The 18,388-nt window shown below is 47.5% G+C and overlaps 1 protein-coding gene across 4 annotated transcripts in view; it reads left to right on the plus strand.

The window, feature by feature from the left end:
* Positions 1 to 18,388, plus strand: part of SSH1 (slingshot protein phosphatase 1) — a 61,600-nt gene that overhangs the window by 4,698 nt on the left and 38,514 nt on the right. For 3 of the 4 annotated variants that reach the window (XM_072802942.1, XM_072802943.1, XM_072802939.1), the window contains exon 2: positions 514 to 554. In XM_072802942.1, coding sequence (XP_072659043.1) covers positions 514 to 554 — 41 coding nt within the window. Of the gene's footprint in view, positions 1 to 513; positions 555 to 8,270; positions 8,476 to 9,157; positions 9,326 to 18,388 lie in introns of those variants that run through there. The other variant, XM_072802940.1, reaches the window with a different exon arrangement.

An 18,388-nucleotide genomic window follows, 5' to 3' on the forward strand; every position in this document is an offset into this window, starting at 1 on the left:
CTTGGCCAACTGAGCCACCCAGGTGCCCCTCTTTCTCTTCTCTTTTCTTTTCTTTTCTTTTCTTTCCTTTTCTTTTCTTTTCTTTTCTTTTCAAACCCATGCGTGGGGCTGAAAATGGTGTTGATCATTCAGCTGTTGCCTGGCTTGAAGGAGGAAATAGGTTCTCTTAAAATATCACCCCCCTCTCCTCTTCAAAAACGGTGTGATCCAAAACAACCCGGGAAAGTTGAGAAGAGCCTGTTGAGGAGCAGTGCCAGATAGGAGTGTCCCATCAACAGGAATTAACGTACAACACTTTGGAAGGAATGTGGGCAAATGTTGGGAAACCTGAAAATTCCTCCATGGGAACTTCTTAGAGGGACAGCAGAACGGGGTTGCTGAGGAAAGGGTGCGACCGGGTTGACACATCCAGGTTTCCTGGACATCTGTATCTTTTTCAGACATCAGAGTAGAAAATGTGAGACTTGTTGCTAGTGGCGTCTGTGGTGTGACATTCTCTTTCTTTCTCTGTAGTTGGAGGCTGGCAGCGATGAAGAGCGAAAGGTAAACCTCAGGTAAGCTGACTTCATTTTCCTTTCTAAGTCTTTCTTCCAGTCAGGTTGGAATATTCTTTTTCCCTTCCAGAAAGGAGAACCTTCACAAGAGAAGACACCAGCGTTTTCAGTTTAGAACTTTATTTATTTATTTAAAAAGGTTTTATTCATTTATTCATGAGAGACAGAGAGGGAGCGGGGCAGAGACACAGGCAGAGGGAGAAGCAGGCGCCCTGTGGGGAGCCCAATGCGGGACTCCTCGATCTGGATCCCAGGATCACACTTAATCGCCAAGCCACCCAGGCGTCCCTCAGTTTAGAGCTTTCAAAGTTATACTGAGAGCATGTACTACAAAGGTAGTGCTTTAAACATTTGTGACTATATTTAAGTATAAATAGCTTTCATAGCGTTGTATTACAACAGCTTGAAAAGGAACATCATTGCCAGAATTCCACCACCCTTCTTGCTGTACCATTTTGAGCATCTTTTAGATACTTCCAGATTTTACTTCTGCTTAAAAAAAAAAAAATACTCTTTGTAATATGCTGCTGCTTCTCCATCCTGCTTTTGGTAAGATGTTCCTTCTGGGGTAAGCACATTGCTGATTTGAAACAAACAGCCCACCTCCAAAGTTTAATTCAAGGTGCATTTTTTTGTGCTTGTGAGAAATCTTTCTGTAGGCTCTTTTAAAAAAAAAAATCCTCAGGCTGTAGTTCTCAGCTGCTGGTAGACCCCAAAGGCGTTTTTATTTTTTCCTGCCAAAAATAAAGGCCTTCTTTTGGGTATTTTGTTTACAAAAGATTTAGCACTCCCATTATATAAGGTATTCTTATTATATAACATATTCTACACTAAGGCTCCAGTCTCAGGCTCTTAGAGTCTAAAAAAGTAAATAGAGTTTCAAGGATATTGTTCTTTGAGGAAAAAAGAGTTTCATCTGGTGAGGAGGGGGAAAACCAATTGGGAAAAGGAATGTGTGTTCAGAAACTGGGGTCCAGGTCCCCAGCCTGGGTGGCTTAGTGGTTGAGCATCTGCTTTTAGCTGGGGCATGATCCTGGGGCCAGGGATTGTGTCCCACATCGGGCTCCCTGTAGGGAGCCTGCTTCTCCCTCTATGTCTCTGCCTCTCTCACTGTGTCTCTCATACATACATACATACATACATACATACATAAAATAAAATCTTAAAAAGAAAAAAAAGGAAACGGGGTCCACCATTCATTACCAAGAGCAGGATGTTCTTCGGGTTAAACTCACATGTCTCTGAAGGTCCTGTGCCTTTGAGTGAAAGGAGGGAGAACGCTCACTTTTATTGTGGCATATGTTGTGTCTAAAGAGTATATGTGAAAGGAAATAACAGCCTGCAAACATCAGAGAGATCTTATTTCGATGGCTGGGGTGTTGGTTGTTCGGGGTCTAGGTCAGGTCTCAAAGACCTAGACCCCGAACTCCCAAGTGGGGGCAGTGATGGGCCGTGTTGTAGATTAGACTCTTTTGTGCTTGGCTCTCTGGGTGGAGGCAGAAAGGAGAAGTGGAAGTCTGTTTTGTGGAGGTTATTTGGGGGAGGAAGTGCTGGAAGAAGGGCTTGCTGACTGCTGTGGTGGCCATGTTAGGGACTATGTCCGTAGATGTATCTCCTGCCCCAAGCCTCCTGCCAGTGCTCACCTGGAGTGGGAGTTTCTTCTATCCCTGAGCCCTCCCCTTTCAAGGCTCTTGCCCAGGAGATAGTATTCAGCTCTCTCACATTGTCTTTGGGGCAAATAACTTTTTTTTTTTTTTTTTTTTCAAATTGCCCTTAGTTAACTGACAGCATACTGTTTTGAGTTGTTTCAATTTTTTAAAAAAAGATTTTATTTATTTATTCATGAGAGACCCACAGAGAGAGGCAGAAGAAGCAGCAGGCTCCCTGCTAGGAGCCTGATGCAGCATAGCACTTGATCCCAGGACCCCAGGATCATGACCTGAGCCGAAGGCAGACACTCAACCACTGAGCCACCCGGGTGTCCCGAATTATTTCAATTAATAACTCAAAATAGCAGTGATGTGAAAACGTGTGTGCCCTTGCGGCTAAGAAAAGGCCCCTTTCTCTGCATGATTTGGAGCTGGAGAGGACTTCACAAAGGGAACGGAAGTCAGCTCTGTATATTGCCATATTTAATCCTCTCAACAGCACTAGGAGGGAGTTTTTCCCAGCTTACAGCGGAGGGACCTGACACCCAATGTTGCACATGGCAGGTACTAAATTTCAAGCTAGGCTTCTGCTCCAACACCTGAGTTTGCCATGGGATTTTCCCCCCCTCCCAACCCCACCCCCTGCCAGCCTTACTGAAGACCAGTGCAGTGGTTCAGTGGAATCAGCTGTCCCAGTGTCCAGGTGAGGGAACTTGCCTGAGTTACTAGGTGGTCGGAGGGAGTGCTGGGGCCTGGATCAAGTACCCCCCGCTAACTTGGGATGGTCCCCCCCTCCCCCATGTGTGCTGACCACAGGACTCCCTTGTTACCACCTCCTGCAGGCCTCCCATGCCCTTGTGAGCCCTGGGAGACCCTGGGCTCTGAGCTCGTCCTACTTGGTTCCCTTCTCAGTCCCTTTTCCCCCACCTTGACATTTACTCCCCATTTGTAGGCAGATGATACCATCTGGCTTTCTAACCCTTGTAGCCACACTGGAGAAATTCTGGTGTTCTGGTTAAACTTTGATTGAAACTCATTCACATCTGTGTGTTCATTTGTGTTTGCAAGCCTCAGCTGTCCAGGCTTCTAGAAGAAGAAATAATGGAATAGTCCATTGCATTTCCTTGCCTGGGAGAAAGGGGGTTTCTCTGTGCTTCTCATTGGTTCTGAAGAGTTGCCGGCAGGCAGAAAATCTGGGGCTAACAGGATATTCCTCTCTTCTCTCCCTTCTGTCTCTACCCTTAATTGAAACTTCATATTTTGGCTCATCCAAGGAGTTCTCATCGACTCAGCAGTAGCCAGGAAATGGCCGAGTCACATGGGTGGGTCTTCTGTGTCTCAGTTGCTCTTCTTTCCCACCTCCCCCTGGTGGCACCATTGCTCAGGTCCCCATACCTCCTGTGTTCTGTGTCAGGCCGTCATCCCATCCACCCCTGCTTCCTGGCCAGGTTTTCTTCCCCGCAGTCAGATGGATGCAGTCTTGAAGCACCCCTGTGCTTCTTGCTGTGGTTCCATCTTTCCTGCTTTCTACCTTGCCCCCTGTTGCTGCCCTCCCCCCAGCTCTTGCACATGCTGTGTTCTAATCCCACTTCTGGGCCATGCTCTTTCTTGAAGCCAGGTTCATTTTCCATTGGCCCCGGTGCTCACAGCCAGCACAGCAGTCCACCCCCAGCATTTGTGACTTCCCTCTGTCTGGAGAGTAGCTCTTAGATCATCTTTGTGGGCCAGGTTCCACACCTGCCTTGCATGGCACCTACATGTGCTCTCAGCCCTCACATTGGTGGTGCTTCCCTTGGGGTCTGGGCCTTAGTTCTCTGTCTGTGCATGACATTTCAACACTTTCAGTATGGTGACTTTGTTCTGGCCCTGCAGTCAGTTGCATATCCATATGGGAAAGAGTGAGGTGCCGAGGAGACAGCGTGGGATTTGGAGCCAGGCAGACATAGGTTCAAGATCTGGCTCCTCCCCTAGCGGCTGACCTCTGTGACTTACTGCCCTTCTGAAGGTCTTTTTCATTCCATTGGCAAAATGGATACGACTAGGACCATTTAGGGCCGCAGAGTAGCTGGGCCGGAGCTCCTCACACAGAGCCAGGCTTACAAAAGACCAGAAGAACCATCGCCGACGTCTGGTCGTCATAAGATGACCGCGTTAGTGTTAGTCCATAGCCCAGACTTACAGACCTTGACTTCCTGTGGGTGTGGTGTCTGCTGTGTCCTGCTGGGCCCCTGTGTGACCTGCAGCAGCCCTGGTCCTTGTACCAGCAGCATCCTTGTAAGATGCAAGTAGGAAGGCACTGTCTGCGAATCAGGGTTATAATGCAGACAGTTTCTCTGAGGGCCTTCCAGGAAACACCTCAGGAGCAGATCACCTCATGACCAGAACGAAGCTGACTGATGGAGAGCAACAGAGACCTAGTTCCCTGTGTCCTTTCCCCTGCCCTCCGTATGCACAGACTGTCGCCGGTCTCCAGCAGTACCCTTCTGGAAGCTGTGCCGTTCAGACTGTGGGAATTGGTGAGCAGATGGCTTTGCTGGCAGCAGCTCCTGGCTCCCTTGCCATCCTGGGAGCTGCCCCAGGCTGGCATGAGACGTAAGTGCTTGTGTGCCAGGCAGGGCCCTGGGGAGTGAATATGGTTGTGTGGTTTCCAGAGGGTGGATCAGGAGTGAATGTTTTTTGTTGTTGTTGTTTCCATCTAGAGTTTCCAAGTCAAGCGTATGAAAATGTTCATTAGAGTTCTTTTAATTTTTTTTCTTGCCTACCCAAGCAAACATTCGGGCCAAGGCGGCAGGACTTTGTCTTCTCTGTTTTATCTGGTGTCCGGGGGTAAACTGTAAACTCCCTGCGCCTCTGCCTTTCCCTCCATGCTCCCTTCCCCTTTGGATCTTGACCTTGAATTCTCCCTGGAGGACCTACTTTCCTTATAACTGCCTGAAATGTGGTTGTGCCTTACGTCCCTCCCCCACAGCATTGGGGTGGGGTGGACGTGGGTGTGTACTTGCTCTGTAGACCCTGCTTCCCCTGCTCCATTCAGCACCCCATCTGTTATGCCTGTCCACTCGTGGGGTTCCTCTCTGCCTTTCTCAACCAATGGTTTCTTAGTCTGGAGTTTTTAGCTCTGGTGATAATCTGTCCAGGTAAGTCCTGCCAGGGGGCATCAAGCATCCCTTGCATCCCAGCTATGTACCAGATCACTGTATTGGTTAGCAATTGCTGTTTGGGGTAACAAGTTACCCTAAACCTAGCAGTCCAAAACAATTTCTGGTTATCATCTCACAGTTGCCAGGGTCAGGAATCTGGACATGGTTTAGCTGGGTCCTCTGATTGGGGTCTCACATGGGTGTAGTCAAGGTGTTGGCCACGGCTAGGGTCTTATCTGAGCTTCTGGTTCTCATCCAGGCTTAGGTCATTCTTGGCTGAATTCCTTTTCTCGCAGCTTTGGAGGTCATTGTGGGTTGCTTCTTCAAGGCCAGCAGGAGGATCTGCTGCTGTGGAATCTTGTAATGGAATGCAATCACAGGAGTGACCGTCCCGTCCCCTTTACCGTACAGTGTAATCTGAAGGGAGCAACTGTCCTGTCCTATTCCCTGGTCTCACCACACTCAGGATAAGGGCTCACCCAGGGTACCTGCAACCGGGACAGGGATCTTGGGCCATCTCAGAATTCGGCCCAGTTGCCTCAACCTGTGGGAGTTCTTGAGATGCCCCAGCCTGTGGGTACATTACATAAAGGTGATGTCAACTGGAAGATGTTTGGTCCTCAAGGGAAGAGGACTGGAGTACCAGTGATCCCTCAGGGTTTGACCATCACACCAGTGAATGCCACATTCTTTCTGCTCAGCGCCCACACACTTTTTCTCACTTTCAGGTTTGGCATCTCTTGGATTCACCCCCACTTTGAATATTTTGTCCTCTGAAATACCACCTGCACTGATCCAAGTATCTAAATGTCCCCCACTAGCAGAGCTAGCTGCATAATTTGTGGGGCCCGTATAGAATGAAAATTATGGAGGCCTTTGTTAAAAAATGGTTAGGAATTTCAAGATGGTACAAGCAGAGCTAACTAAGCATGAGCCCCGGTCCTTCTTGGCCTCAACCTTCACAGCACCTGGCACACACTGGATGGGCCATCGACTTTTCTGTGTTCTTTTTCACGTGGAAGAACTCAAAAGTGCTTTTGGATGACATACAGAATGCTAAGGACAGAGAACCTTCCTTCCACTTCCCCCGGCAGTTTGGCAACAGGCGCACAGAAGTTGCAGTACCCCCTGTCCTTACCTGTCTGTGTATGAGCCATTTATTCAACAGATACTTACTGGGCACCTACTATGCACCAGCCATTGTTCTAGGGGCTGGGAATCTAGCGGCAAACAAGGCAGATCTCTGCCCACATGGCTGACATGCTGTGGGGGAGACAAGGCAGTAAGGGAGATGAACAAATATGTTAATAGCGTCTTAGTAAGTGCTAGGGGGAGAAAGTAAAATGGAGATGGAAAATCTGGAAGGGAACCTACAAACACACTCTGTTCTGTGAGTCGCCAAACGTGAGTCATTTCATTTAACCCACGCAGGCATCCTGTAAGGAAGGCAACATCTTGATTCCCCTCCTCTGGATTAGAAGAGTGAGCTTTGGAGATGTTACCTGGCCTGATTTCATGCAGTACAAAGTGGTAGAGGCTCAAGGTCCTATGAGCAAGGTTCCAAACCCGGTGCCTGCACACGGTAAACAGGAGCTGATACTGTCATCCCCCCAGGTGCTTGCCCAGTGACTACTGGGGAAAGGGGATATACTACCATTCTCTCTCTTAGTGGGGTTTGGGGTAGGGGGGGTGTCCTGCAACTTGCTAATAAGCGCACAGCTTACGGTGGGACCGCTAGGGTCCAAGCAGCAAGAATGGGTGTACTCCTTCCTCTCTGGCTCCTGGTGAGAGCTCTGAGCCGTGGGCAGAAGGGCTAGTAGAAACGGCTCTTGAATTTGGGGGGTGAGGACAGGTTTTGAAGGCAGAGACACGGAGCCACCCAGGCGTCCCTCTTTTTTTTTTTTTTTTTTAAGATTTGTTCCATTCAGTTTAACTCAGGTGTTCTTCATGGTGTGTTGGGACATTTGATTTTCAAATCAGAATTTTCCTTTGAGGGACACCTGGGTGGCTCAGCGGTTGAGTGTCAGCCTTCGGCTCAGGGTGTGATCCTGGGATCCAGGATCGAGTTCCACATCGAGCTGCCTGCATGGAGCCTGCTTCTCCCTCTGCCTGTGTCTCTGCCTCTCTCTCTCTCTGTGTCTCTCATGAATAAATAAATTTTTAAAAGAAAAAGAATTTTTCTTTGGGACATGTTAAATTTATTGTTAGAAAAACTCCTCCTTGAGTGAGGACAAATAAGGACAGAGGGAAAGTTAATTTGATTCTGTTGGAACTTAATTAAACTTATTATTAAGGTTAACTTGAATTTTGCTCAGAGTCTAGTAGGTTCATTAAGCTTTCAAAATACAGTACTTAGGCTTCAGAAGAATGCCATGGGGCCCTGGTCTCCTCATGCACTGAGTGCATCAGGAGAGCATGTGTACACACCGGGAATGCTTGAGCCAGTCTTGCTTTATGGTTGACACTGGTACCAGCAGTCACCCTTGTGGTAAGTGGAACAAAGCTGTGAGAAAGAGTCAGAAAAGCTAGGTTCTGTCCTGAGAGGTATCATTTGTTGTGCAACCTTAGACAGGTTACTAGACATTTCTGGGCCTCCACTTACTCCTTTGTCAAGTGGAGATAAGATGAGATGGTGGCTCCCAAATCTGAAAATGAGAGTCCTCAGACCCATCCATCTTGTACTATGTTACAGTGTACTTCTTTTCCTTCCCTGTCGATTTTAACAGATTGCCCAGTCTTTCTCTTTTATTTCAACACTGAGGTCAAGGTCATATATTTGTAGGGCATCTAGTCAGGTCAGGGTTATGGTCTGACCCTGATATGGAGAACAATGGTGTGGCCTCTGGGAGGAAGTGGACCCTTTGCTCAGACTCATCTACTTCTCAGCAGAGCCCTAGGCCAGCCACGCTTCGCTGTCAGAAGCCGGCTAGAAAGAAAAGACTCCAGCCTTGGAACTTGCCTTTGGCGCACATTGTACTGTGGTCAGACCTCTGGATTTGGACAGCTTATTAGAAAATTCCTAAGACTAGGAGAATATCCAAAACAAGTCGTTCTGCTTCAAGGAAGACTGCAATAAGAAAACAGGATTAATCAAAAGAGGATTAATCAGAGTCAGGAGGAGCCATTTTCAAGGCAAGCAAGTGATTGGGTTGGGTTGGGGCATGATTGTGAGTCCCACTGTGGGGTGGGGTCAGTACCATGACAAATCTCATGCGGGAGGTAGTGCACCATTGGGGAAGCCAGCTGGCCCGCCCACTGCACCCCCAGAATCGGAGGAAGATGGCAGGCTGTCATGTAAATCACAGAGGGCTAACAGGCAGGCCTGTGCCCAGCTGGATCAGGGCCTCCAGGTCAGGGTACGGCCCTTGGCACCTGGCTGCCTGTGTGACTATGGTCTGGGGACAGCCACCTGCCCTCCCCGAAACTAAGGAAAAGTCTTTCTCACTCTTAGGGACCTTAGGGAGGCTTAGGGAGAATCTTACTGCATGTGCAGAGCCCTTGCTGATACTGCTAGACACATGGTAGCTGTTTGTTTGGGGTTTTTTTAGCTGTTATTTTCATTGATGGTAGTGAGTGCCAGTTCCTGCAGCTGCCTGTCCTGACCTTCCCCTCCAGAGATTCCCAGTTCCACCACAAAAGACCAAAAGGTCAACCAAGTGGAATTCGAGAGGAGAAACCACCAATGTGTGACCTCTTTCCCTCCCAAGTTCTACTGAACCTTGTACCAGACCTTTATCTGGGGAGCATCATATCTTGTGATCGTATCTTGTGTGCCTTTATTTTTACAGATTTGTTTTTTTTTTTTTTTTTACAGATTTGGTTTTTAATGGCTACTTTGAAGTTATTTTTAAGAAGATTTTACTTCAAAGAAGCAGTTCTGTGTTAGAGAATGTCTGATGCTTTCGCTGCTGGAGGCCACCCTGCCCTGGCAGGAGTTAACTCACAGTCAGGTCTTGGCAGGTGTTTGGCAAGAGTTCTTGAGGTGTGTTTCCCCAAATCTGGGCCTAGCCGAAATTCCCACAAGGTGGGATGTGGTTTGGAGAGGGCCAGGCCAGCTGCCCCCTCTGGATATCACTTGTCATTTCCCATATGTTCAAGCCCATCTGTCCTGTGCCTGGTCTGTTGCAGGTGGAAGTTTGGGAGTGGCTCTTTAGGTTGGGGTTGAGGCATTGAACCATGAAGCAGGAGGGCTCCCTAAGGAGCCGGCTCTAGGCCTCCGGCACCCCTGTGCCAATCCCATCTTGTAGGGTGGGAGGGAGAAGTGTCTCTTGTGAGGCAGCCTGGTAATGGAGGCAGCTTTTTTTATTTTATTTTATTTTTATTTTATTTTTTTAAGATTTTATTTATTCATGAGAGACACACACAGAGAGAGAGAGAGAGAGAGAGAGAGGCAGAGACACAGGCAGAGGGAGAAGCAGGCTCCATGCAGGGAGCCCAACGTGGAACTCAATCCTGGGTCTCCAGGATCAGGCCCTGGGCTGAAGGTGGCACTAAACCGCTGAGCTACCCGGGCTGCCCTGGAGGCAGCTTTTGAATTATTTGCTTTATTTATCAATTCAACCAACATATAGATATTTAGTGTGTATATATTGGGTTCTGTGATGAAGGCTGGATGTTCTTTGTTAAATAAAAAAAAAAAGTCCTCACCCACCATAGGCAATGTGTGTATGCTGTGTCTGCCATAGTTTTGTCCAAAGGGGATTTGAAGCACCTTATAAAATTCTTAGAAAACAAATATAATTTAAAATTAATGAGAAAAGTGGGACATAGGGAAAGTAGAGGAAAATAAGATGAAGCCAGGAAAGGATTCATCTGTGGAATGCACAGCATATCCTTGGTACAGTTAGCAGACCGTGGCACCAGATGTGAGTTTGAGCTTCCTAGTAGTCAAAACAAAGAGAGAAACAAGATCAGCTGTGTGATTCCTGCTATTACTTAAAATACTACCAAGTCAGTTCCTCTGAAGAACTCTTCCTAATGGACACTTCTGGGTGTTCATAAGAAGACCTAATGTGGTTGGGTGGATAAGCAGGTTGTCTTGGATTTAGCCCTGAGGCCTACAGAGGGAGCTGATGTTACGGGCCCGGCCCACCAATTAACCTGGGTATTTGTGGTCTGGAGAGGTGAGGTCAGCGGCAATACTCAGTGCCAAAGCTGCTGGCCGCCCCAAACATTGAAAACAGGATGCTGAGTCACATCCTGCAGGCCTGTAGCATCCTGACTTCATGTGCCCTTCACAATGGGAGGCTCGCATGGGCAGGTTGGCCTCCTGCTGCTGTTTCAGAAGTATGGTCTCAAGCAGGAAAATGCTAAAATTAGGTTTTACATGGGTCAGGGCTGTGTGTGCACGAAGCCCTCAAACTCTGGAGTACACAGAGACCAGGAGGAGCCAGCAGAGCAGTTTCCCATCATTCGCTACTGCCTCATGCACAAAGCAAGGCTATCTCCATCCCGGGAAATGCAGAGAGGGAAAAGCATTCTAAGACTGGTAGAGATCTCCACTGGTGAGGGTAAAAAAGTCTCCAAAAGATTGAAGAGGAAAGCTGTGAAGTATGCCAGTGGCAATGACTGATAAAGTAGTCTGAAAAGTTTTTATCATCTGCTAATAAAAGTTACAAGTAGTGTTTTCCCAAAATCCAACCAACTGGACATTGTCCCCAAAATTTTTTAGATTTTGAAACAATATAAAACTTACAGGAAAGTTTATAAAATGTAGAGCAAAGACAGCACAAAACTTTTTTCTGAACCATTTGAGAGTCAAGTTGCCGGCCTGATGCCTGTCGTCACCCTTTTGCATACAGGCAAAGACCTACAAAGCAGACCATTGGCCCTTGACCCTGACTCATTACCACCATCCCACCCTCAAGGTCTGCCATTTGACTCAATAACCTCCTTTGTAATAGAAGGGTCCAGTTCAGGATTGCATGTTGCTTGTAGGTGTCCTGTATCTCCTTCATTCTAGCGCATTTCCCCCATCTTTCTTCAAGTCTAATGAACGGGATACTTTTGCAGGGGATAGGCCTATCATTTTGTAGAATGTCTCTCAGTTTAGCTTTGCGTGGTATTCTCTGGAGATTAGATTTGGGTGGTGTATCTTTGGCAAGAATAGCACAGAAGCAATACTGTGTATTTCTTGAGTCTCACTGGGTGGCACATGATTTCATTTTGTCCAGTTTCTGGTGACGTTCACTCTGGCATCATGGTGAGTTTTGTGTGGCTTCTTTACTATATGATTATTCTTTTCCACTTTATCATTCAGAGGTATTTCTTGAGGGCGATACTTAGAAATGATGTTAGTCCCATCCCCCACGTTTATTTATATCTGCAGAGACTCATGTTTGTCTGTTTTACTCCATGGTTTATAATCCATTGGTTGTATCATTGACTTCAAAGTCTCTGACTTGGTCACTAGGGTCACATTTAAGCTGGCTTCTGTGACCCCTGACATGTCCCTGCCATCCTTCAGCACAGCCTTGCTTTCAGACACCAGATGTTCCAGACCTCAGCTCGTACTTTCTGTGCCCCATGCCTGGAATCAGTCTTTTGTTCAAGGGGCCCTGATTCTGTATAGTGGAGAATGGAATTTAGAAGGTGTGCTTATTACTGTGGGAGTGTTCCCCCACTCCGGCCCTCTTAGTGGGCAGAATTAGGAAATATATGTATATATGTGCACATGTGCACACACACAGCTGCATCTCTAGTTTCTAAATAATTTTGGGAACTATGGGTTTGGACTGCTACGTTCCTCTGATCCAACATCTCATGGTTCCTTCTCATTTTCTCTCCCTATGTATTTGTAGCTCCCTTCTCTGACCATCAGAAACGTATTTCCAAATTGTCCCTAATACATTTGCTCGTTTGACGGGTCTCCCTGGCTCTAACCAGCTTCCCGTCTCTGCAACCACCTCTCCTCTGCTTAGATATCATTCCAGCTCTTCTCACCACACCCCTCCCGACTCAGATGCCTGCCTGGCTCTATCCTCCAAATGGTTTTGAGTCTGAATTACTGGAGAAGAGAAGTCAGCATTTTTAATGATGCTTTTCTGAGGTCCAGTACGTCAGAGTCCTACTCTTGCACTTTGGGCCATGTGAACATGAGTAAGCAACTCAACGTCTCTGAGGCTCTGTTTCCCTCAGAGATAGACACCAAGAACTAGGTTCTTAATACATATAAATTGCTTAACATGACAGTCAGCGAAGATGTTCACTGTTAGCATTACACTCATTGAGTGCACACTGCCTTTTGGGCCCTTGGAAATCCCCAGATGGAGAAGTCCTCATCCTAGTTGTCAAGACACTCATGGTGAGGTGGAGAACTCAGTTGTGTTGTTCAATGCCCTTGGTTGCCCAGAGGACCTGACCACCAGGTGACTGTATCTCTACTTAGAGCCTTTACGTGGTGAGTCTTAGGTGGCTAGTGCATCCTGTGGGTGGTGAGCACTCTGAGCCCCGGGTGCTCAGAGATTACCAAGGAGAGTTAGTCATGTGGTGCTTTGAGACTGAAAAGGAAGCCAGCTCGGTGAGTTTGTTTGTGAGTATTTACTTAGAATCTACTGTATGTCAGGTGAGGAAGGAGCTTTAGAAAATTACATGTGTTCTGGCCCTGTAGTCCCACTGTGAAGTTCAGATACACTGACGTGAGGATAACTGCACCATAAGTTAGTAGTAAGTATGTCTGGAAACATAGGTAGGGAACCAGGGGCCTCAGGTTCCTGTCACTTCTTAGGTATATGACCTTGGACAATTGACTTAAGTTCTAAGCCCCAGCTTCCTTACCTGCAAGAAGAGAGAAGGTGCTATCAGATGTTAAAAAGGAAGAGCCACAGCTGGCAGCTGGGGAGGCAAGGGAGGGCTTCCCAGAGAAGGTGTGAACGCTGGCAGGTGGGCACGAGGTGGGGAGGCAGACAGGAGAGAAAGAAAGCAGTGAGCTGAGGCCAGGGTAGAAGATTTGATGAAGATGACCGCACAGAGAGAAAGCAGAGAACGTGTGGAGTATGGGAGGAACCGTGTACAAGCTAGTACGAGGAAGGTTTTTATTATAAATCACTTTTTCTGATTTTTTTATGAGTGCCTTGAGGTCAGAGAGCGTCAGCTGAATGAAACTGAGGTTAGCAACATATAATGGCTGACCGTAGCTACCAGAGAAAGCTAGCAGAAGCAGGTTGGACTCTACACATAATGTGTCGTTGAAAGTTCTGGAGCCGGGAATGGCCTCACAGGAGCTGTGGTTAGGACCTGTACGGTGGATTAGAGGCCAGAGGTCCCTGCCCTGACTCTCAGCAGGCGGAGAGCTCTTGAACCTCTGCCGTCTCCACTAGAGCTGCTTGCCGCTTGCAGCTCATTAAACTTGAATTGCATTAGAAGAATAAAATGACAAATTCAGTTAATCAGTCACACTCACCACACTGTAAGCGTTCAGGAGGCGCCTGTGGCTGGTGGCTCCTCTCTGGGACAGTGCAGGTAGAGAGTGTGTCCCACTCCATTGCAGGGACGTTCTGAGAACCCAGCATAGAGCCAGGCGTGCAGCAGGGGCCCAGGGGTGAGGTGGGTGTTTTGTGGCTCCCCGGGACAAGCAGGGCCCGAGCTAGAGTGATGACTGAGGGACCGGAGAGGAAGTTTAGGGACCGCTGGTAAGTTTAGGACTCAGCACCCAGTGAATGTGGGATGGGGCTGCATACCAAAAAGAATGGGCGAAGGACCTGGGACCATTGAGATTATCTGTCCTTGGAATTTTTGCGTTGTTTCAAAAACATTTCCTCCATGTGCCTGTTATTTCTGGCTGGCTATGTTGTCTTTGCTGCCACTGCATTTCCAGCACAATGCAGCCTTTGTGGCTTCTGCCCTCCTAAGGGGGCTTAGATCCTGGTATCCCAGATGTTCAGAGGATGATAGCACTAGTAGGAGCTTCTAAGGGCAAGGGGGCCTGAGGGCTCTTGGGCGGGGCAAGGATGTGGGGCATGAAGGAAGCATCTGAAGGTTTGGAGAGCCAACTCCAGGCACATCATTTGCAGTCTTTCGTACACAGGGCAGGGGCAAAATCCTGCTTCTGCGAACTTTCTGGCATATTCCTGGTAGGAGCTGCTTGCTCCTACCCGTTGATATGAAGGAGAGCTGTGTAGCTGGCTTCGGAGAATGTCTCTTACAGTTTGAAATACTTATGGACATTCCTTCTCTGTGAGAAAAGCCTACGCCTTCTAGCCAAACAATACATGCCCCAGCAGCAGAGACATTTGTACCGAGCCCTGCCAGCATTTCTTGCCTGTGACCCCGTTCCCTAAGTAGAATGCCCTGCAGAGCTGGAATTTCCCTGTCCTCAGCATTATGAGTGTAGGAGAGCATTTGGAGAGCTCTGGCCGGTAGGTGTTCAGATGGGTTACTTGTTTCCCTGTGCTCTGAAGAATGGTATTTGGGACAGGGCCGTGCCAGGGGCACTGTGAGGCATAAGTGAAGAAGGACAGGGCCTTGGCATAACTCTGGGGTCTTGGTGACTTTTGAACATGAGTTCAAAAGGACTTGAGAGAGAGCAAATAGCAAGTCTTCCATCTTTCCGTCTTCATACTCTGCTTTGCTGGGAGTGGAGTCTGAATCCATGCAGACCCCCACCAATAGGGGTTTTGAGGCAGAGCTATATCCACCCAGCTTTGCCCACCGTTTCTGGTGCCACAGGTTAGGCCGTCATGCCCTCTGACCCGGGCATCCTGCAGCAGGGGTGCCAAACGTGGAGCTTCTCGGTCCAGTTCTGCCGCTTTGTAGACATGTGACCGTAGACAAGTCATCCCCCTTCTCCGTCTTGATTCCTTCAGGAGAAGAATGAAATTGTAAGAATTAAGTGAAAAAAAAAATGGAGGGGCAAGCTCTCTGAAAACTGTAGAGCACCATTCAGGTTAAAGGTATCATTAACATTTTATCTGTGTTTTTTTTTTTTTTTTTTTTTTTATCTGTTTGTTTAAAACAACATTCATTGAGTACTATTGGCCTACTGAGCATTTGGGTGCTGAGAACTTATGTTGACGGGGTGATGGCTCAACTTTAGGCCCAAGGTTAGGTTCTTAACTTTGCATATTCTGAAACTTGAATGTTATTAGTATACTTAGGGATGGTCAAGTTCTGAGAAACCAACTTATGCTAACTAAACTCACACGGAACTGACTTGTAAACCAGAACAGACATTTATGAATTCACAGTGGGGCCTTTTACAACAGAGACCAAATCTTCTCTGTTCGTTATGGGGTATGTCTAACATAACTCCCTACTCTCCTGCTCCCCACTCCCCTCTTCTGCGTTCACTGATCCTTGCCCAGCTTGGTGTTGTTTTTTCCAGAGAGATCTTGGAAACCCAGGCTGTGCTGGGCGCCCATCCCATGTATATGCATTTGTGCATATGTGCATGCGTGTGCAGCGCCCTATATAACCCTCTTCTGTGGAACCTGCTGCATCACATTACAGTTATTATCCTACATCTGTCTGACCCCCTGGAATGTTATGTCGCTCCAAGGCAGGAGCCATGTCTTTTATTTCCTCATTCCCAGGACTTAGCACTGACCAGCAAATATTTGTTCATCTAAATGGAATTATTATTTTTTTTTAAGATTTTACTTATTCATGAGAGACAGAGAGAGAGAGAGGCAGAGACACAGGCAGAGGGAGAAGCAGGCTCCATGCAGAGAGCCCGATATGGGACTAGATGGGGCTCCAGGATCATGCCCTGAGCCCAAGGCAGGTGCTAAACTGCTGAGCCACCCAGGGATCCCCCATCTAAATGGAATTAATGGAAACTCCCCTCACGAGCATTCATTGGCTTTTCTGTGGTGACAACTTTACATTCGTTGCTTCCCTCCCCCCGCCGAGTTGTCATCACATTTGCTAGACAAACCACAGTCCCCTCAGCCATCACTGTGCAGGGCTGAGTGAATCGAGAGTTGATTTCCCCATAGAAGTAGTTCAGTTCATTTCAGACAGTCCTGTCAGTTTGGGATTCTTTTCAGAGCCTAATGCTTCGGGCTCCAATTCTCTGATTTTGAATGAGATGGAGCATTAGAAATACTAAAATCATTTCATTTAGTAATTTTCTGTTTTCTCATCTGTAAGATGAGAATGATAACGTCTATTCACCTTACCTGGAAGAGTTTCATGAAGATCAAGTGCCTGACGTTAGCCAGAATGCTTTGTCCACAGCAGAGCCTGTCCCAGGGCTGATGTGTCAGTTTTGTTACTGTCATTTCGTATTATAATGTGGGGCTGCCTTTCAGTGGTCAGGACCCTGTGACTGAAGGGTTTGGTAGAAGATGGGCCCGTGCATTTATATGCTAACCTGTTTGGCTGCTTCAAGGAGCGTATTATTTTTTGACCCAGCAAGATCTTCCCTCATTGCACCGAATTGTGTCTACTCTCTTTCTGAGAGGGCCCTGCATTTTTATGGGTGTTATTTTTCACCAGCAGAAGACATTGATTGCATCCCTACTGTAACCATACTGTGTGACACCTATGTCAGAAGCCAGTTTTCTGTGTCTTCTGTTATGAAGTTCAGGGGTTCTAACTCTGCATCAGGAGCAAAGCTTCCAGAACTTCTTAAAAAGCAGATGCCTGGACTTACTTCAGACGTTTTGCATTAGAATCGGCCGAGGCTGGACCTGGGCATGACTGTTTTAGAAGTATTTTTGTTTGTTTGTTTGTTTTTTGTTTTAGAAGTATTATACGTTCTTCAGATGTATAGCCAGAGTTGGGAATCGGGCAGTAGTATATTATTCTGTGGTGTGTTTCTAAACCTCACATTTCTGTTTTTCAAGGAATTGTGTTTCTGAGTGACTTAGCACACACCCAAGCCACCCGAACATAGACCCATTCCTTAAAGCGGTTGATTATTTTTACCTTTATCGACACTTGGGCAGGCTTGGCTTCACATGGTACTCCTCTGCCTGCAGATATTTGGCTGTTGAAGATGAACAGAGCCCTGTAAGTGAATATCAGAACAAACGTGTGGTAGCACATAAATGAGAGCCCAGGAATAGGGATTCCCAGTCCACTGCATTTTATTTTCTTAAAGCCCAGTATGCCCCAGAACCACTAAAGGAGTTGGTTAAAAATAAGGTTGTCCCTAGAGACTGTGTTTCAGGAGTTTGACCGGCTTCCTTCATTTGTCATTTGGAAAAAATGAAACCTGGCCTACAGAGCTGTGGGAGCTGGACACCACGGTGTAGCTGCGTACCTGGCACAGTCTTCTTCTGCCGCATGGCAGGCACTCTGCGGATGACAGTGCTGTTGATAGGAAGCCTGCCCAGAAGCTTGACCAGCATGGCTGTGCTGCCCACAGAACTCCTCCTCCAGATTCCCATTTAGTACACAAGGACCAGATATCATGTCCCGCCCCATGGCTTGTGGTGGAGGCAGTGGGCAGGGTGATTGCGGTGGTGGTCCCCCTAGGCCTCCTGCTCGTCCCCAGGGCTGGTGGGAGAGCTCTGATGCCAAGTCTTCTCCTGGAGTCCTGTTTCCCTGAATCATGTCTGCTGTTCTTCCTTCGCACGATGCTTTCATCTACTGGGGAAAAAGGGCTGCGGACCCTATTCTGACTTCTCAGTGACATTTGCTTAGCGTAAGCAAAGCAGCCACCCTGCAGTTAGCCACGGGGGCAGGCAGGGACAGAGGTGACATCAGGGTAATGGCTCTGATTCTCATTCGGGACTCATAGGGACGATGGGCACTCTAGGGCTTACGAAGCTGGGTGTGGACCAGAGACATTTGGGTCTAGTCCCAACTTGTAAAGATTATTATTATGCTCCTGGGCAAGCTGTAGTTTCCTCCACTGCAGAATAATTGTAGTATGTGTCCCACTTAATCCTCTTGTGAGGATTAATTTATCCTTTAGAAGCTGGGAGAAGCTTCCAGATGAGGCCTCGCCAGGAGTCTGTGCAGTCTGTGAAGTGTTCCCTCCTTCACCAAGTGTTCCCAAACCCACCAGTTAGATGCTTTCCCCTTCCTTCTTCCGAACACCAGCAGGTCTCCTTTCTTTGGGTGCTTATTTCCATTCTGCCTTGCATGTGGCTATTTG

Source organism: Canis lupus, chromosome 27, assembly GCF_048164855.1.
Source record: "Canis lupus baileyi chromosome 27, mCanLup2.hap1, whole genome shotgun sequence".
In the NCBI taxonomy this organism is placed as follows: Eukaryota; Metazoa; Chordata; class Mammalia; order Carnivora; family Canidae; genus Canis; species Canis lupus.